The 14196-nt window shown below is 39.3% G+C and overlaps 1 protein-coding gene across 1 annotated transcript in view; it reads right to left on the bottom strand.

Annotated features, from left to right (window-relative positions):
- LOC112515188 (DDB1- and CUL4-associated factor 13-like) overlaps positions 1-10982 on the bottom strand; it is a 19418-nt gene extending 8436 nt beyond the window's left edge. The window contains exons 1-10 of the mRNA XM_025121863.1: positions 10794-10982; positions 10513-10602; positions 10285-10396; positions 9129-9156; positions 8697-8795; positions 8524-8593; positions 8386-8420; positions 7313-7387; positions 7141-7236; positions 5964-6027 (exon numbers count right to left, since the gene is read on the bottom strand). Of these exons, the coding sequence (XP_024977631.1) occupies positions 5964-6027; positions 7141-7236; positions 7313-7387; positions 8386-8420; positions 8524-8593; positions 8697-8795; positions 9129-9156; positions 10285-10396; positions 10513-10602; positions 10794-10859 (735 nt within the window). The 5' untranslated portion in view covers positions 10860-10982. The remainder of the gene's footprint in view (positions 1-5963; positions 6028-7140; positions 7237-7312; positions 7388-8385; positions 8421-8523; positions 8594-8696; positions 8796-9128; positions 9157-10284; positions 10397-10512; positions 10603-10793) is intronic.
- Positions 10983-14196: the final 3214 nt, after the last annotated feature.

Here is a 14196-nt window from a genome sequence, read left to right as displayed (position 1 = left end):
TTGGTTGTTGGGGTGATGAAGAAAGGGTAGTTATAGGTTCTGGTTGTTGGGTTGTTGTGGGCTCTGATTGTGTGGGTGAAGTTGGTTGGTTTGAGGGTTCTGTTAATGTGGGTGAAGTAGGTTGGTTTGTGGGTTCTGGTAATGTGGGTGAAGTAGATTGGTTTGTGGGTTCTAGTAATGTGGAGATGAGGAATGGTTGAGTTGTGCGAGGTGTTGGTGAAGGGGTTAAGGGTAGGTTTGTTTGTGTTGATGGTGAAAGGGTTAAGGGTAGGTTTGTTTGTGTTGGTGGTGAATGGGTTAAGGGTAGGTTTTTTTGTGTTGGAGGGGTAGTGGGTTCTTCATCGGTTGAAGAGCTCAACTCGATGGGATCGGTTGGGGGTTGTGGTTGAGTGGATGATGGTTGTGGTGCAGCGGATTGTGTKGCATGTGCAGCCGCCGTTGTCTCCCCCTCACGAGGGCCAAGGCCTTGATCATCGGGGTCTTGGTCATCGTGTCTTCTTCGTTTCTGCGGTCGGCTGCTCGAGCATGAGGCATGGGACCTCTTCTTCTTYCTTTCTTTCCTGARGGACRTAAKATACGCCTTCAGGGYAGCCTGTCGTCGGCTAGCCTCCATAGTCTGGAGGAGGGATGTGGTGCGTCGTTGTTCATCGGCCAACGTTTGAGTAAGAGCCCTTGTTGGATGGATGGCCHGATGAACGAACTTTGCACTGATCTCGTTGAAGGAGGAGACCAGTGCTCTTGACAGAGCTTGCATGTCCGCCCTGGTGGCGAACTCTGTTGAGGAGGTGGAGGCTGGAGGGTGTGGTGGCATGGTTGAGGTGGAAGAGGGTGGTGGAATGGGAAGGTTGGTGATTAAGTTTCTCACCTCTGCAGTGAAGGTAGAAAAGGCTTCTTCGAAAGAAGGTCCTGCAGAGGGAGGAGGTGGTGGAGTGGGTTGAGGTATTGGGCGAGGATGGCAGCGGGGAGTTGGGTGAGGGTGTCTTGGATAGAGGTGATTTGTTGGGTGAGAGTGGCAAGGGTTCCATCGACTGATGAAGTGGAGGGTTGGTGAGGTTGGGGAATTTGGGAGGTGATGGAAGCTGGTAGTTGATGAAGGTTGCGGATGAGGGTCTGTAGTTGGGAAATGATATAGGTAAGGTTTTCATCGGTCTCAGTTTGCTGAGCCGTGAGGGTGATGATGGATTCGATGAGGGATTGGTGTCGTTGGGTGGCGAGGGAGGAGTTGGTGTTTTGGTGTTGGGTGACAATCTTTTGAAGCATTTGGAGGCGGGAGGAATTGGTTTGGGTTTGGGTTTCAAGTTGGGTAAATTGGCGTTGGATTACCGCAAGAACTTGTGGAATGTTTGTGGTGTCGGGGGAAGGGTGGCTGTCCACAAGCCCTTGGATGAGAAGTTCAAGGTCTTCCAAGGACCGCATCACTTTATCAACAAAGGCCTGGAACTCAGCCTTAGTGACAATTTATGCAAGTGGGGTAACCCCTGCAACAACGGATGTTGCAGGTTGTGCCTCTGTTCCTGAGGCGCCTTCTTGGCCTTGTGTAAAGGTAGGCCGCGAAGGACTTCCATCATGTCCTTGATAGCCTTCGAGAGAAGAACTATCTCGTGATGTTGAAACATCTTCTTCCACTTCCTCAGCTTCAGAGGCTGAGTAAGTGAATCAGATGTGTCCCCTTCAATAGATCAAATATCGAGAGAAGGGGTGCACGAAATGAAGATCGCTCTGAACGATCGAGGGGTTCAACAGCAGAGGCAACAAATGCCTCTGTGTGTGTGATGGGTAGTGTCGAGTCCTGAGGCGAAGGGACGCTTGTTTCTTCATCACCTCTCTTTTGAAAGGGAGGTGACGGGAGATGGGGTTCCTCGGCGTGTTCATCTCCAGAGGCCCGAAGGATGGCCTCTGGATCGCTAGCAGGGGTGAGGGTGGGACCGGGGAGTCCTGTTTCAATATCCCTTTGGCTTTGATCGCCAGGGATAGCAGATGTGGGTACCCTTTGGGAAGTGGGGAGGGAAATATGTCGACCGGGGGAAGCACTAGCATCATCATCATCATCATCTTCATCTTCATCATCCGATGAAGATGATGCAGGTGCTCCCTCGTGAGGTGGAAAGGACGGCTCTGTGTGCTCCGGAATGACAGTAAGCATAGCCCTTGACAGTGGTCTGTCGATGCTGTATCCTTCCTTCGAAAGGGTTAGGCGATGTTCGTGCATCTTGTAGACCGGGGTATATGGCTCTTTGGCGGGTAGGTTATGTAGCCTCATTGCATCCCCAATAATGAGAGCAAGGAAGCGAGGGAAGAGGACAGCGGACAAGGGTTTTCCTGCGGCTTGAAGTTTACACTTTTTGAGCACGGCCGCGTGGATCTCGGTGTAGATGAGGAGGGCGTAATCGAGGTTGAGGTTGAAGAAGAGACCATACATGATGGTCATAATGTTCAGATTTCCTTGATCGAGGGAGCCCAACTTGCAGGTGAGAGACCGGTTGAGGATTGAAAAGAACAAATTCCACATTGGTGGGAGGAATTGTCTTTTGAAATCCGAGATGTTCCTGATTTCCCTGTTGTAGCCTAGCATCCTCACGAACCGGAGAATGTCCTCGGAGGAAGGTGGTTCTGCATACTGTTCGATCTCAAGCTCTCGTCGTGTAGGAATGCACAACACCTTGGATATTTTTGCCCGTGAAATTTTTACTGAGCAAATCATATCGTTTGGTGCGTCTACGTCTCCCATTATTCCGTGACTGGCAGGGTCAAACACACAGGTTTGCCAGTATTGTTGAACGTATCGTAACGGGACTTTGGGGTTGACTAGTGTGAGAGCAGGTAGTAGAATGCAGTTCTTAAAGAACTCAATCATAATGCCAAACCTGTCGTCATAGAGATTGCAGCGGAGTTCGATCATATGGTTATTTGGTTTCATGGGGAGGAAGACGATAACTCGACTGTCGGCTCCCGTAGATTGGATGCGGCTATCGTTGTTGTTAGAGTCGTGTGAAGCGGAGGATGCCATTTCTATGCAAGTTGCAGGTTGTGTTCGTCAAAAGCTGGTTGCAGATTTTGGAAGCGTAAAGAAGATAATGGTGGAGAAGATGGGTATTTATAGGTGGGTGGATGAGGTGGGTTGGGGGGTGGGGGGGTAGAGGTGAAACGTTTTCTTGATTATTATAAGGAAATAATCATGAGAAAAGTGGCGGGATTGGTGTTGGGTGATGGGATTGGAGGAACGTGAGCCGTCGTGATAGTACGTGCCATAAATGAAGGTGGACACGTGTCAAGATGGGATTTGGGAGTGAAAAATAATGAAACGGCAAAAGGGGGCAGCCTGTTTGGTGTCAGGCGCGTGGTTTTAGTGACGTCATGAGATATTTGAAATGAAAAGGCATTCCAAATAGTAACTTGGTAAAGATGTTTAAAAAAATGGAATTTAAAATCTCATCTAATTGGAAGAGTAATACGAATTACGTAGTTTTGGTCTTCTAAAAACTGATGGAATAGTTTTTAGTCACAAAAGCTGCAATTTTGTACCATCTTGAAAATTGTTTTCAATTAAGATGAGTTTGAGGGAAAAAAATGTATTTTCATGGAACCAGAGGGGCTCTGGTCATACATGACATATGGGTGTGGAACCAGAGGAGTTTCTGGTTGGAAAGTCGATGAAGACTAGGGATGTTGGATTGACATGTTGTGGAGGCTTTAATTGTCAAATCAAAGGCTCCATGAAAGTATGTCAAGTCATTTTATAAAGCCAGAGGAGGTCTGGTAGTATAATGATATATAGCATTTTATGGGACCAGAGGCGCTGGATAGTAGAACCAGAGGCTCTGGATGGAAAATGCAAGTTTACTAATGTAAACTGTTGCTCCCCCTCAAAGGATGCATGGGAATATGAAAGAAAATGGAAAAACTCCCCCTTGAAACCATGAGGAGTTTAGATTATGGTTGACCAGAGGCGCTGGTTATGAATGGTGATGAAAAAATGAAAGAAATAAGCTTAAGGATGAGAATGAAGTTGAAAAGAAATGAGTCTTTGAGACCAGAGGAGCTCTGGTCGCAAAGACATGGAATCCAGAGGCTCTGGTCTTTAGAACCAGAGGCGCTAGTCATGAAGGATGAAGAAATTGAATTCAAGATGAAATGAGGAAGGTAATGGGTCAAAGAAAATAAAGCCAGAGGCTCTGGTCTTTAGAACCAGAGGCGCTGGTTGAAAGAAAAGAGTAATGTAAGTAGGATGGAGGCCAGAGGCTCTGGTCTATAGAACCAGAGGCTCTGGTTGAAAAAAAAAAAGACTTGGTCTATAATAACCAAGTAATGGCATTGAACCAGAGAAGCGCTGGTTGCAAAGAAGAAATTTTGTCAAGAAAGCTAAGGCATTCTAAAGGGCCATAGACATTTCCAAAGACATGCCCTCTGATAGGTGTACTCGGAGACAGAGTAACTTGCTTAGGCTAGGGAGGCATAAGAGATGATGCATAAGTTGGGGGTACAAGAATGGCAGTATAGGCTAGAATGTGTTTTTGGCCTTATTTGCTTGGTGTGAGTTTTTATTTCCTTGTCTTTTCCTACGATCTCTTTGTACCTTATTGTTACTTTCTCACTTACTTTTCTCGTATTTCGCGCACCTAATTCTAGTATTTATCTTTTCTAACCGTTTGCTCACTCTTGCACAAGCCAAGGGTCTCAACAGAAACAGCCGCTCTACTCTTTTGAAGTAGAGGTCAGAGGTCCGGTATGCTTACACCTTTACCCCCCCCCCCCAAAAAAAAAAAAAAAAAAAACAAAGACCTCACTTTCGAGTCAGATATAGGTCAGTTTGGTTTGCTTTTGGGAAAAAAAAAGTTATGTAGAGCAATTCACGTTTTAGTTATTTGGCAAAATATATACAATATTATTGGGATAACTATGAACATAATGCACGAAGAGCCATGAAATAAACAAGAGTTGTTCTTTTTATTGATCAGTGCTAGTATCTTCTGAATCATCCCACAGATTTTCATTTCACTTTTGTCGAGATATATACATACATATATATATATATATATGGTTGGGTTCCGGTAGGAAGGAGAGTTACAGTGAGAAGCGTAAAGGGGAATCTCCACCCTTGGATGCACATTAGGATGAGATGCACTAGATTAGTCCCCGTGTCAAGCGCGATTCATGTGGTGGGTTTGAGATTAAAGGTGATCAAGGGTCCAGATCACTTCTTACGCTTCTCACCTTAACTCTCCTCAGACGATCCTTTGCCTATATTATATATACACACACGCACACATATACATGCATACATATAGCCATAGGTTATTTTGATAAGTAAAGAAGCAATCCTAGCCCTTCATACGGTCAAGATCGGATTTGACTGGTCAAAATTTGTGGCCATGCAAAAAATAGAGGGGGTAGTTTCATAACTTTTACAAATAGGCAGTTATTCACATATGAACATATGAACTATATGTTCATATGTGAACCCGTCTAATTCATATATGAGCTATTTTAACGTATTCACGTATAAACTAATTAATTGATTCACATATGAACCCGTGTGATTCACATATAAACTAATTAACTGATTCACATATGAACATATAGTTCATATGTGAATCATACGGGTTCACACATGGACCCGTTTGCCGCCTTATTTGTAGAAGTTAGGAAACTACCCCGCTATCTTCTGCATACCCATGCAAATAACTATCTGGTGCTTCACAGTCAGTCACAAATATTGACCAGATGAAGGGTTAGGATCACTTCTTTACTTCTCAAATACTTACCACTTCTCAAGTGAACCTCTCCAAATTATATATATATATATATATATATATATATATATATATATATATATATGCACACAGACACAAGCACATAAATGAACAATCAACTACCAAGTAATGTTCGAGTCAATCAAGGAACACCAAGATAAGGAAAAAATAAATAGAGATTCAGGATTTAAGGTACCATCTTTGGATACATACCCGCATGATAAGTTTTCTTGCTGGCGATGAAGTTCGTAGGTCATAAAGTGTTATGCTCCGATCACTACACAGAAAAATAAACAAAAAACTTAGGGAAAAAGGTGGGGAAATGGTACCACAACATACATAGTACACAGAGAATCTGCAGATATGGAGGCATCTAAAAACCATTGACAACGCAAAAGACATTTGAAAAGCCTAACAAAGTGAGATCCACAATAGATAAATAGCATGTACAACAGTTACGAAGCAAGAATACTGTACATGGTAACAGCCAAGATACTGCAAATCTAATTATTAACATAATCCTCAAACAAATTAAACATAATCATCAACAGCTCCTAGTACCTATTTATAGAGTTTCCTAAACATAAACCTTCCTAATCTCTATTTAGAATTTTTGAACTATAAATTTTCCTTATTGTATACACGCATGGGCCAACCTCATGCATGAGCCTAACAGCACAACATAGTTTCAGAAAAGGCTACCGACTTGGCCTGCTTTGACTATGTTATTCTTCTCATTTCGAAAGAAGAAGAAGTAGCCCCGCCGACGACAACAGATTCAATAGCTGGGGATCTTGCTAAGAATGAAACTCCTAACCTTAAATCATAGAACCGGGGATGATTTTCGAGAATCTGAAGTTGGAGCGGGGAGAAAAACCCCAGTGGGTAGCGAAACTGCCCATCCTGTTGTTGTGGCAAGCAAATCTACTGAGAGAGATATTGAGCAGGTAGGCATGCTTGACTTGCCGAATAGTGTATGTGTCACACAAAAGTGGCTGCTGCTCATTTCATAACTTGAAGAAGTCACCAGGGAAAAGTTTTGATATATGAATACTTATCAAGTCTCTTTCAGATGAGTAAATTTTTGTAAGCTTGGATACAAGACATTAAAACAACACTAGCAACAACTAAATAATCGTAGTTGGTGAATTGAAATTTGAAAATAGAGGTAAAAGTATACAGTCAATTACACGATGACAGAACATTATATATATATATATATATATATATACCTATCTCGCTCATCAGACAACAATTTTGGAAGCCGATTAGTATACTAATAAAGCACACCCCACATGAGATAATTATACATAAATTATGCAATTACATCCAAAGAAAGTAAAAATCAACCTCATAACAGACGTGTGCAAATCACCAAGACGTTTCATACCTGCCAGATGTCGCCAAGATATTTGGCTCACCAGGATTAAAACGAACAGAAATTACCGTGTCATTTCCCCATTCGAAACTGTTAACTGGCACCGACCTATATATGTAAGACAATTAAACACAGAAAACCATAAATCTTGTATTAGATGTCTGAACCAAGTCTGGATCATTACCTATTGTGGTCCCATATATCAACTTGAGCACCAGCCGTGGCAAAAAGGTCACCTTCCCACTGATGGTCCACAGCCCTGGAGAATGGCAAGCCTTGGTTAACTTAAAGCTCATAAGTACAAGGGAGCTATTCGATGAATAAAATATATTTTAGAGAGCATCTCCAAAATGTTGACACAAAAAAGTAAAATCTTCAAAAAAAAAATTACATTCAATTTCAACAGTTTCTCCATTTTGAAGATTTCAACATTAATTATATTTATTGAAATATTCGATGTATTCAATATCCCAAAAAACATTCAAATAAATTTATATAACATGATAATATTTTTATGTTCATTGGTGGAAACAATAAAACATACATTTCTCTCTCTTCACAATAAATTTTGGAGAGTTCTCCAAATTTGAAGATTTTTAGATTCTCTCCTAATTTCTCCATTTTGGAGGAACTTTTAGAGAACTTGTTCAAGCAAAAAAAGCATGATAAATCTCCATTTTGGAGGATCTGTTCAAAATGCTTAATAGGATAAAAAAAACCATAAAATCCTAACGTCCAAGTTAAGCTTCCCTTATCAGTTTGTGTGGAAGACGCAAGGACCCCAATCAACAAGGAGTCAATATATCATGATTGCATACAAACTCCCCACCCCCTCCCAATTCCATTTAATGAAAAAAAAAATCAACATAACATATTCCGATGAAGAGGAAAGTTTCGTGAACCCAAAATTGACTAGGAACTGCCTACAACACCCCGCGTGTCTCTCTTCAGGATGAATATTCATCATGAATAACACATGATGAATATGGAAGTGTTATTCATCATGACTCGCACATTCATGATGAATATGGACGTGTTATTCATTATGAATCACCCATTTATGATGAATATGCTACAGCATTCATAAAGAATAACAAGTCCATAATCTTGATTAATATGCCACGTGTCGTGCTTTAGGCGGTTCCGGGGTTCCTAATCAACTTTAGGTTCCTTTCCGATGTGAACTTGCAAATGTGGCTTCGTTGGGAAGTAAAATTAAGACATAAAGAAGCAAGAAGTTTACACTAGTAAACTTACCAGAAAGCATTTTTCCAAACATAGGATGCCAATAACTGCGATCACAGAAAGCAAATTGTAAAAGCATGTTACGATGAGAATGAAAATTAAGAAACCATGAGATCATTAATCAATATATGAAAGTAGGTTATCCCTGACCTTATCTGAGCTATCAGATGAGTTATTTGACTCGATTCCACTTGCAAGAGGAACCCTCCATAGTCTAACACTGATTCGATCAAGTAAAGACACGTAGATTAAAACTATTTTTCACGTGTCTGATTATAAATTGCTGCAATAAGAAGTCTAACATCAAAGAATTTTGGCCTTACGTGCAATCACTTCCACATGACACAAGTATGCGTCCATCTGTAGATACTGTCAAACCACGTACAGCACCTTGGTGACCAGGATATTGACATACTGTTTTTCTACAACCATAATCAACACCAAAGAAATCAACGACCTCTTCTCAAGAAACACCAAATTGATCAGATTCCATTTATGTATTTCATGTACCAAATTATGAATAAGTGTTCTATATAATTAGTTAAAATGAAATTTAAGTTTTATTGAGACTAGTATTTTTCTCTAAAAACGTATAACATGTTCCAATATAATTAACAAAAAAAGAACTTTCTTTATATGCCCCAATATGTCCCAACTTCCAGAATCCTGTCTATTGGGGTTAGAGAAATAATGCACAACATAAAATTAAAAGTAAAGTAGAATAACTAAATGGTCAATAGACTCTAAAGTATTACCTTGAAGCAATATCCCATAGACGAATATCTGCAAAGAAACACAAATTGCGCATTTAAGAACATGTTTAGTTATTACAGACATATAATCATAAAACTTGTTGCTTCAAAATATTCCTACTTACTGAATGAAGTTCAAAGAAAAATCTATGCCACCACGTGACTTTCAAACCAGCCATTAACTCATAAGCTTCTCATACAGAAATGACCACTGGGTTCGTCACTACTCTTACGTTCATCACAACATTGCAGCACAACGTCTTATATTGGAATGTTTAAATATTTTGTGCATAATGTGAAAAAAGAATTAAAATTTTTAAAGGTGTTGCTATCATGGTTTTTCAAATCCTTTAGAGCATCAATTGAAGTGAATCCTCAAACTTTTTTCCTCATAAGGAGTGGATTTTAATAATGGTGAATAGAAAATCATTTCGGCAACTTTATTTGTCATGTTTAAGGGTGACTCTAAAGTGCCTTTAATTGGCACCACTAACAAAAATTTCTAGTGAAAAATCCACAAAAAGGGCCAAGAGGTAGGAAGCAAAGGATGCCCATATTGACAACTTTATTTGCATAGATTTAGTTGTCGATTCAGACTATCTTTTACTACTGATGTGGTTAAGGAGGTTTCAGGTGAAATATGAATGAATTGGTCGTACATACTCAAGGTAGAAGAAGGTGGTTGTCTAAAATTTTATTTTCTACGCGGGTACTAAACAAACTTAGGGGTCATTTACTAAACACTTACTAAGGCTTAGCGGGTCACTCACTTTACCGAATGAGCATGGCAAGAACCAAAAATCTTACCGGTAAGAGAGATGGCAAGCATTGAGTCTTACCCAGCGAGGTTGACGACTCTTACCAAGGTAGTGCTTTCCGGGTAATTTGTTGCCTAAGATGCTGTTTTGATACTAGAATCTAACCCGGTAAAGTAAGTGGAAGTATTGACTTTTATTGGTAAGCACTTATCAGGTAAGCGTTTGGGTAAACGGCCCCTTAATCTAGTTCCACATAGAAAACAACAAGCGATCATGGCATGATAAATAAAATTTCTGTTATCAAACTGACCAAAAGATTTAGTTGGTGTTGGTGACTAGTGTTTCAACTTTTTGTTAATACAAGAAAATTGAATGCCAAGACAATGGTGACTGAAGCATACCTCCATCCATAGAACCAGAAAATAAACCTTTCAAGTGACTAGGGTTTTTCGCCATACACGATATGGCGTCTATATGCCCATCCATGGCTCCAATAAATGGTCTTGCAAATACCTATGATGACAAAATTAATCTCAACCATAAATCAATAACAAAAAAGATGTATTTCAAACTACAATAAATCAATTAGTTATAGAGCAAAAGCAAGTAGTTATGGAATAAAGCATGACCTTATCTAATTTAGAGGCATTAAGGGCTCTAACATACTCCACAGCCTTTTCTTGAGTACGAAGATTTGGGTCATAGTTTCGAGAAACCCTCTGATACAAYAGAAATTGAAATAAACATCAATGAAATATATACACTCCCCTTGTACTAAAATGAAAACCTAAACTTGAATTTTGATGTCAACCCACATGCATCCCGTATGCAAATTCAAACGAGATTTTGTTGTAAATCGTAGGCATTTGCCATTTTTCCAGAAAACAAACAGACATTGAAAGAAAATTACCTGAAGATCATTACTCCGCTCGCGTGTGAATTCATCTGCAGAACGAGACATAACCTTAACCCTCATACTTTTAAGAGACTAAGAAATATGAGTTTTGTTGCAGCGGTTGTCAGATAGATTTTGATGAAAAGCTCCGGTGACGATGACAATATGTTTCGGCGGCAACAGAACTCGAGACCTGTAAAACCTGAAAGAGTTTGTGGTTTATGACATGCTTTTTGTAGGGATTGCAAGGGGCGGGATTACGGATGGTGATTTGACCCGATCCGGCGGGAACCGGTTCACCCGATCCGAATCGGGACAAGATTCCCCGTTAAAACGGGTCCTGGGGCCGGGGATCTTCGGTAGACTCAAATCGGGGACAAGGCCGGGAACGGGGAATGTTACTCAAAACGGGGCCGGGGTCGGGGCCGGGATCCCCGGTATAATCAAACTAAAGCATATTTTTTACCCGGTTTTGACCGGGGATTGATCGGGGTTTACTGAGGATTGCTAGAATTTGACCGGGGACGAGATGATAATCTCCGTACCGGCCGGGTCTGGGGGACGGTATTACAAACCGGGGCCGGACCGGGGATTACAAAACTCGCCCCATCCCCGCCCCGTTGCCATGCCTAGGCAGGATCCCGTCCCCGAGTCACTATCCTTATCGCCGTTGGTACGGAGAACAGTGCCAGTATGCTTAAGGCGAAAAAAAAAGCCCCCATGTCGATTTAAGGGGCTGTTCGGTCAAGAATGAAATTATTATTCGGTTGTTACGTTGAATAAATTAAATATCACTAGAAATGTATTCGTGTAATGCAGCGAAATAAATATTCATTTTAATGTTTAGTTTTTATTCTCTGTCTCTATCGATATAGTACGATTTTATATGATTTTAAGAAAGCAATAATGTTTTTATTTTTGAATGAAATATCTATACTATCTTATAAAACATTTGGCTAAAACTCTTAAAAACTCTTAAAACTTTTAAAAACTCTTAAACCCGTTCATCCCTAAACGATTTCGATTTCATCTCATATCTGAATTCGTGTAACTAACTGCAGATAAACACAATCAAATACATGATAGACATCTCATTTTAAATAAAAAAAAAATCTAAAATATAATTAGTATAATCATTAAATTCTAACAGAATACTTAATTATTATCTTTATAAAATTTATAATATTAAACCAAAAATAAATTGTTTTATTATTAAACTTAAATTAAATTTTATATATATAAATTATATTTTATATTATAAATCATTTGACAAAAACTCTTAAAAACCATTTTTTTATGCTTAAAGTACTGTTTATTAATGCATATTACTTAAAACTCAATATTACAAGTAAATTGTGCGTATGTACAACTTATTAAAGCTCCGTATATGAATTCGTGTAACTAAATGCAAATTAACACAATCAAATACAGGATAAACATCTCATTTTAAATATAAAATATAATTAGGATATCATTGAGTTCTAACATAATACTTAATTATTATCTTTATAAAATGTTATATTATTAAATCAAAAATAAATTATTTCATTATTAAACTTAAATCAAATTATAAAAAAAAATAATTTATACTATATTATAAAGCATTTGACAAAAACTCAAAAAAACTATTTTTTATGCGTAAAGTGTAAAACCCAAAAGATTTCAAGAATTTTAGGGATTTAAACGAATAATAAAATGACGGTAAAAAAGGAATATACATTAAAGTTAAATTCATTTTTCTTATTCTTGACCAATGTCTGAAGGCTCTATTTAGAGGGGGGCCTGCTGTCAACGTTGGGAGAGGCAGAAGAGGAACAGGCGGTGCCTGGTTCATATGAGGAAACTGTGACCTGCATGTTTGCAGGCTGTGGAGAAAGCAGTTTCACAGCCTAAAACTCGCGATTTGGCTGATTTGGTCAACTAATAGGCCAAATCGTTTGAGTATAAATTGTGGGCACTGGTTTAGGGTCGCTATTCTTTTAAAAGAAGAATGAAATCATCGAGCTTGAGAGAGAAAAACCGGAGTTCAAGACCAGGCAAGAACCCCCTGCTTTTCCGTCGTTTAGAGGTAAATATTCAACCAAAATTTATGTTGTTACAATGTTTAGTTGTGTCTTTGGCTCTGTATAGAACTCTAGAAGACTCACGTTCCAAACTTCGTGTTTTAGGGTTCGATTTCAAAGTTTAGATTTCATTTGGTAAAGACGTTGTATCGTATTCTGTTTAAAAACCATTTTAAAGGATGTTATACATAAGCTCAGCATAAGAGCTCTGTATCAAGTTTGGTGTTCATACAGAGACTCTGCATAAGAGCTCTGTGTCAAGTTATGTTAGTCAGAAGCTCTGCATGAGAGTTTTGTATCAAGTTATGTTATACAGAAGCCCTACATGAGAGCTCTTTATCAAGTTGTGTTATACAGAAGCTCTACAAGAGAGCTTTGTATCAAGTTATGTTATACAGAAGCTCTGGAAGAGAGCCGAGAGGGGTTCTGGTCCTTAATATTGAATTATTTTATAAGTATGGTTTGGTTCAACCAGAGGCTCTGGTAGTGAAACCAGAAGCTCTGGAAGAGAGACCAGAGGGGCTCTGGTCCTTGATGAGTTATTTTATAAGTATGGTGTACAACCAGAGGGGCTCTGGTCAATACAACCAGAGGCTTGACCAGAGGCTCTGGTCGTCCACAGAGACTCTGATCTTCTTCCAGACTTGGTCATTTTAGCACAGCGGCGTCTTCAAAAGTCCCATCCTTAGCCCCGATGTCGAAACTCACGGTTCCTATAATTTTAATTGATGCGAGGAGCGTTTTTTAAGCATAGTTGACTAATGATGACATTGGCCGACGTAGTTGACCGTAAGTTGACTTTTATGTTAGCCTTTGAGAAAAATTAATCATTTATATGCTATTCGCTATTATAAATTTTAGGTTGCCAGTCAGCGACGTTAGTTAAGCAACCTTCGTTATCAGATGAGTCTTCATGAGATTTCACTTGGATGCATGCATACGTATAAATTTAATTTCGAGCATTATATGATTTATATGATAATGTGTACATATGCACGATGTTTCAGTTTACATACATGATATATTTTACATGTATGTTATTTTATGATCAGTTGCATGCTATTTGTTTAATCAGTTTTCAAATAACTCTATCATGCTATTCTATATTAAAGTTTTATGATTCATGGGTGGGCATTTGACCAGTAAGTCACGACCAGTATAAAACACTACCCGGATATAATATCCGTGTTTCGTTAACTCGTACAAATTGGGTTAAGAGAATTTTGGTAGAATTATGCATAATATATTTGTACCCTATGCTTAACCAATTTGTACCCTAGATTAGTTTTGCGTCAAAATGTGTTTATACCTATATTGACGTAAAGTTGGGAATTTTTAACTTGAAGGGTAAAAAC

This window comes from Cynara cardunculus (genome assembly GCF_001531365.2).
Source record: "Cynara cardunculus var. scolymus isolate 2C chromosome LG 1, CcrdV1, whole genome shotgun sequence".
In the NCBI taxonomy this organism is placed as follows: domain Eukaryota; kingdom Viridiplantae; phylum Streptophyta; class Magnoliopsida; order Asterales; family Asteraceae; genus Cynara; species Cynara cardunculus.
The sequence above is the reverse complement of the archived record's forward strand: the minus strand, read 5'-3'. Positions and strand labels throughout refer to the sequence as shown.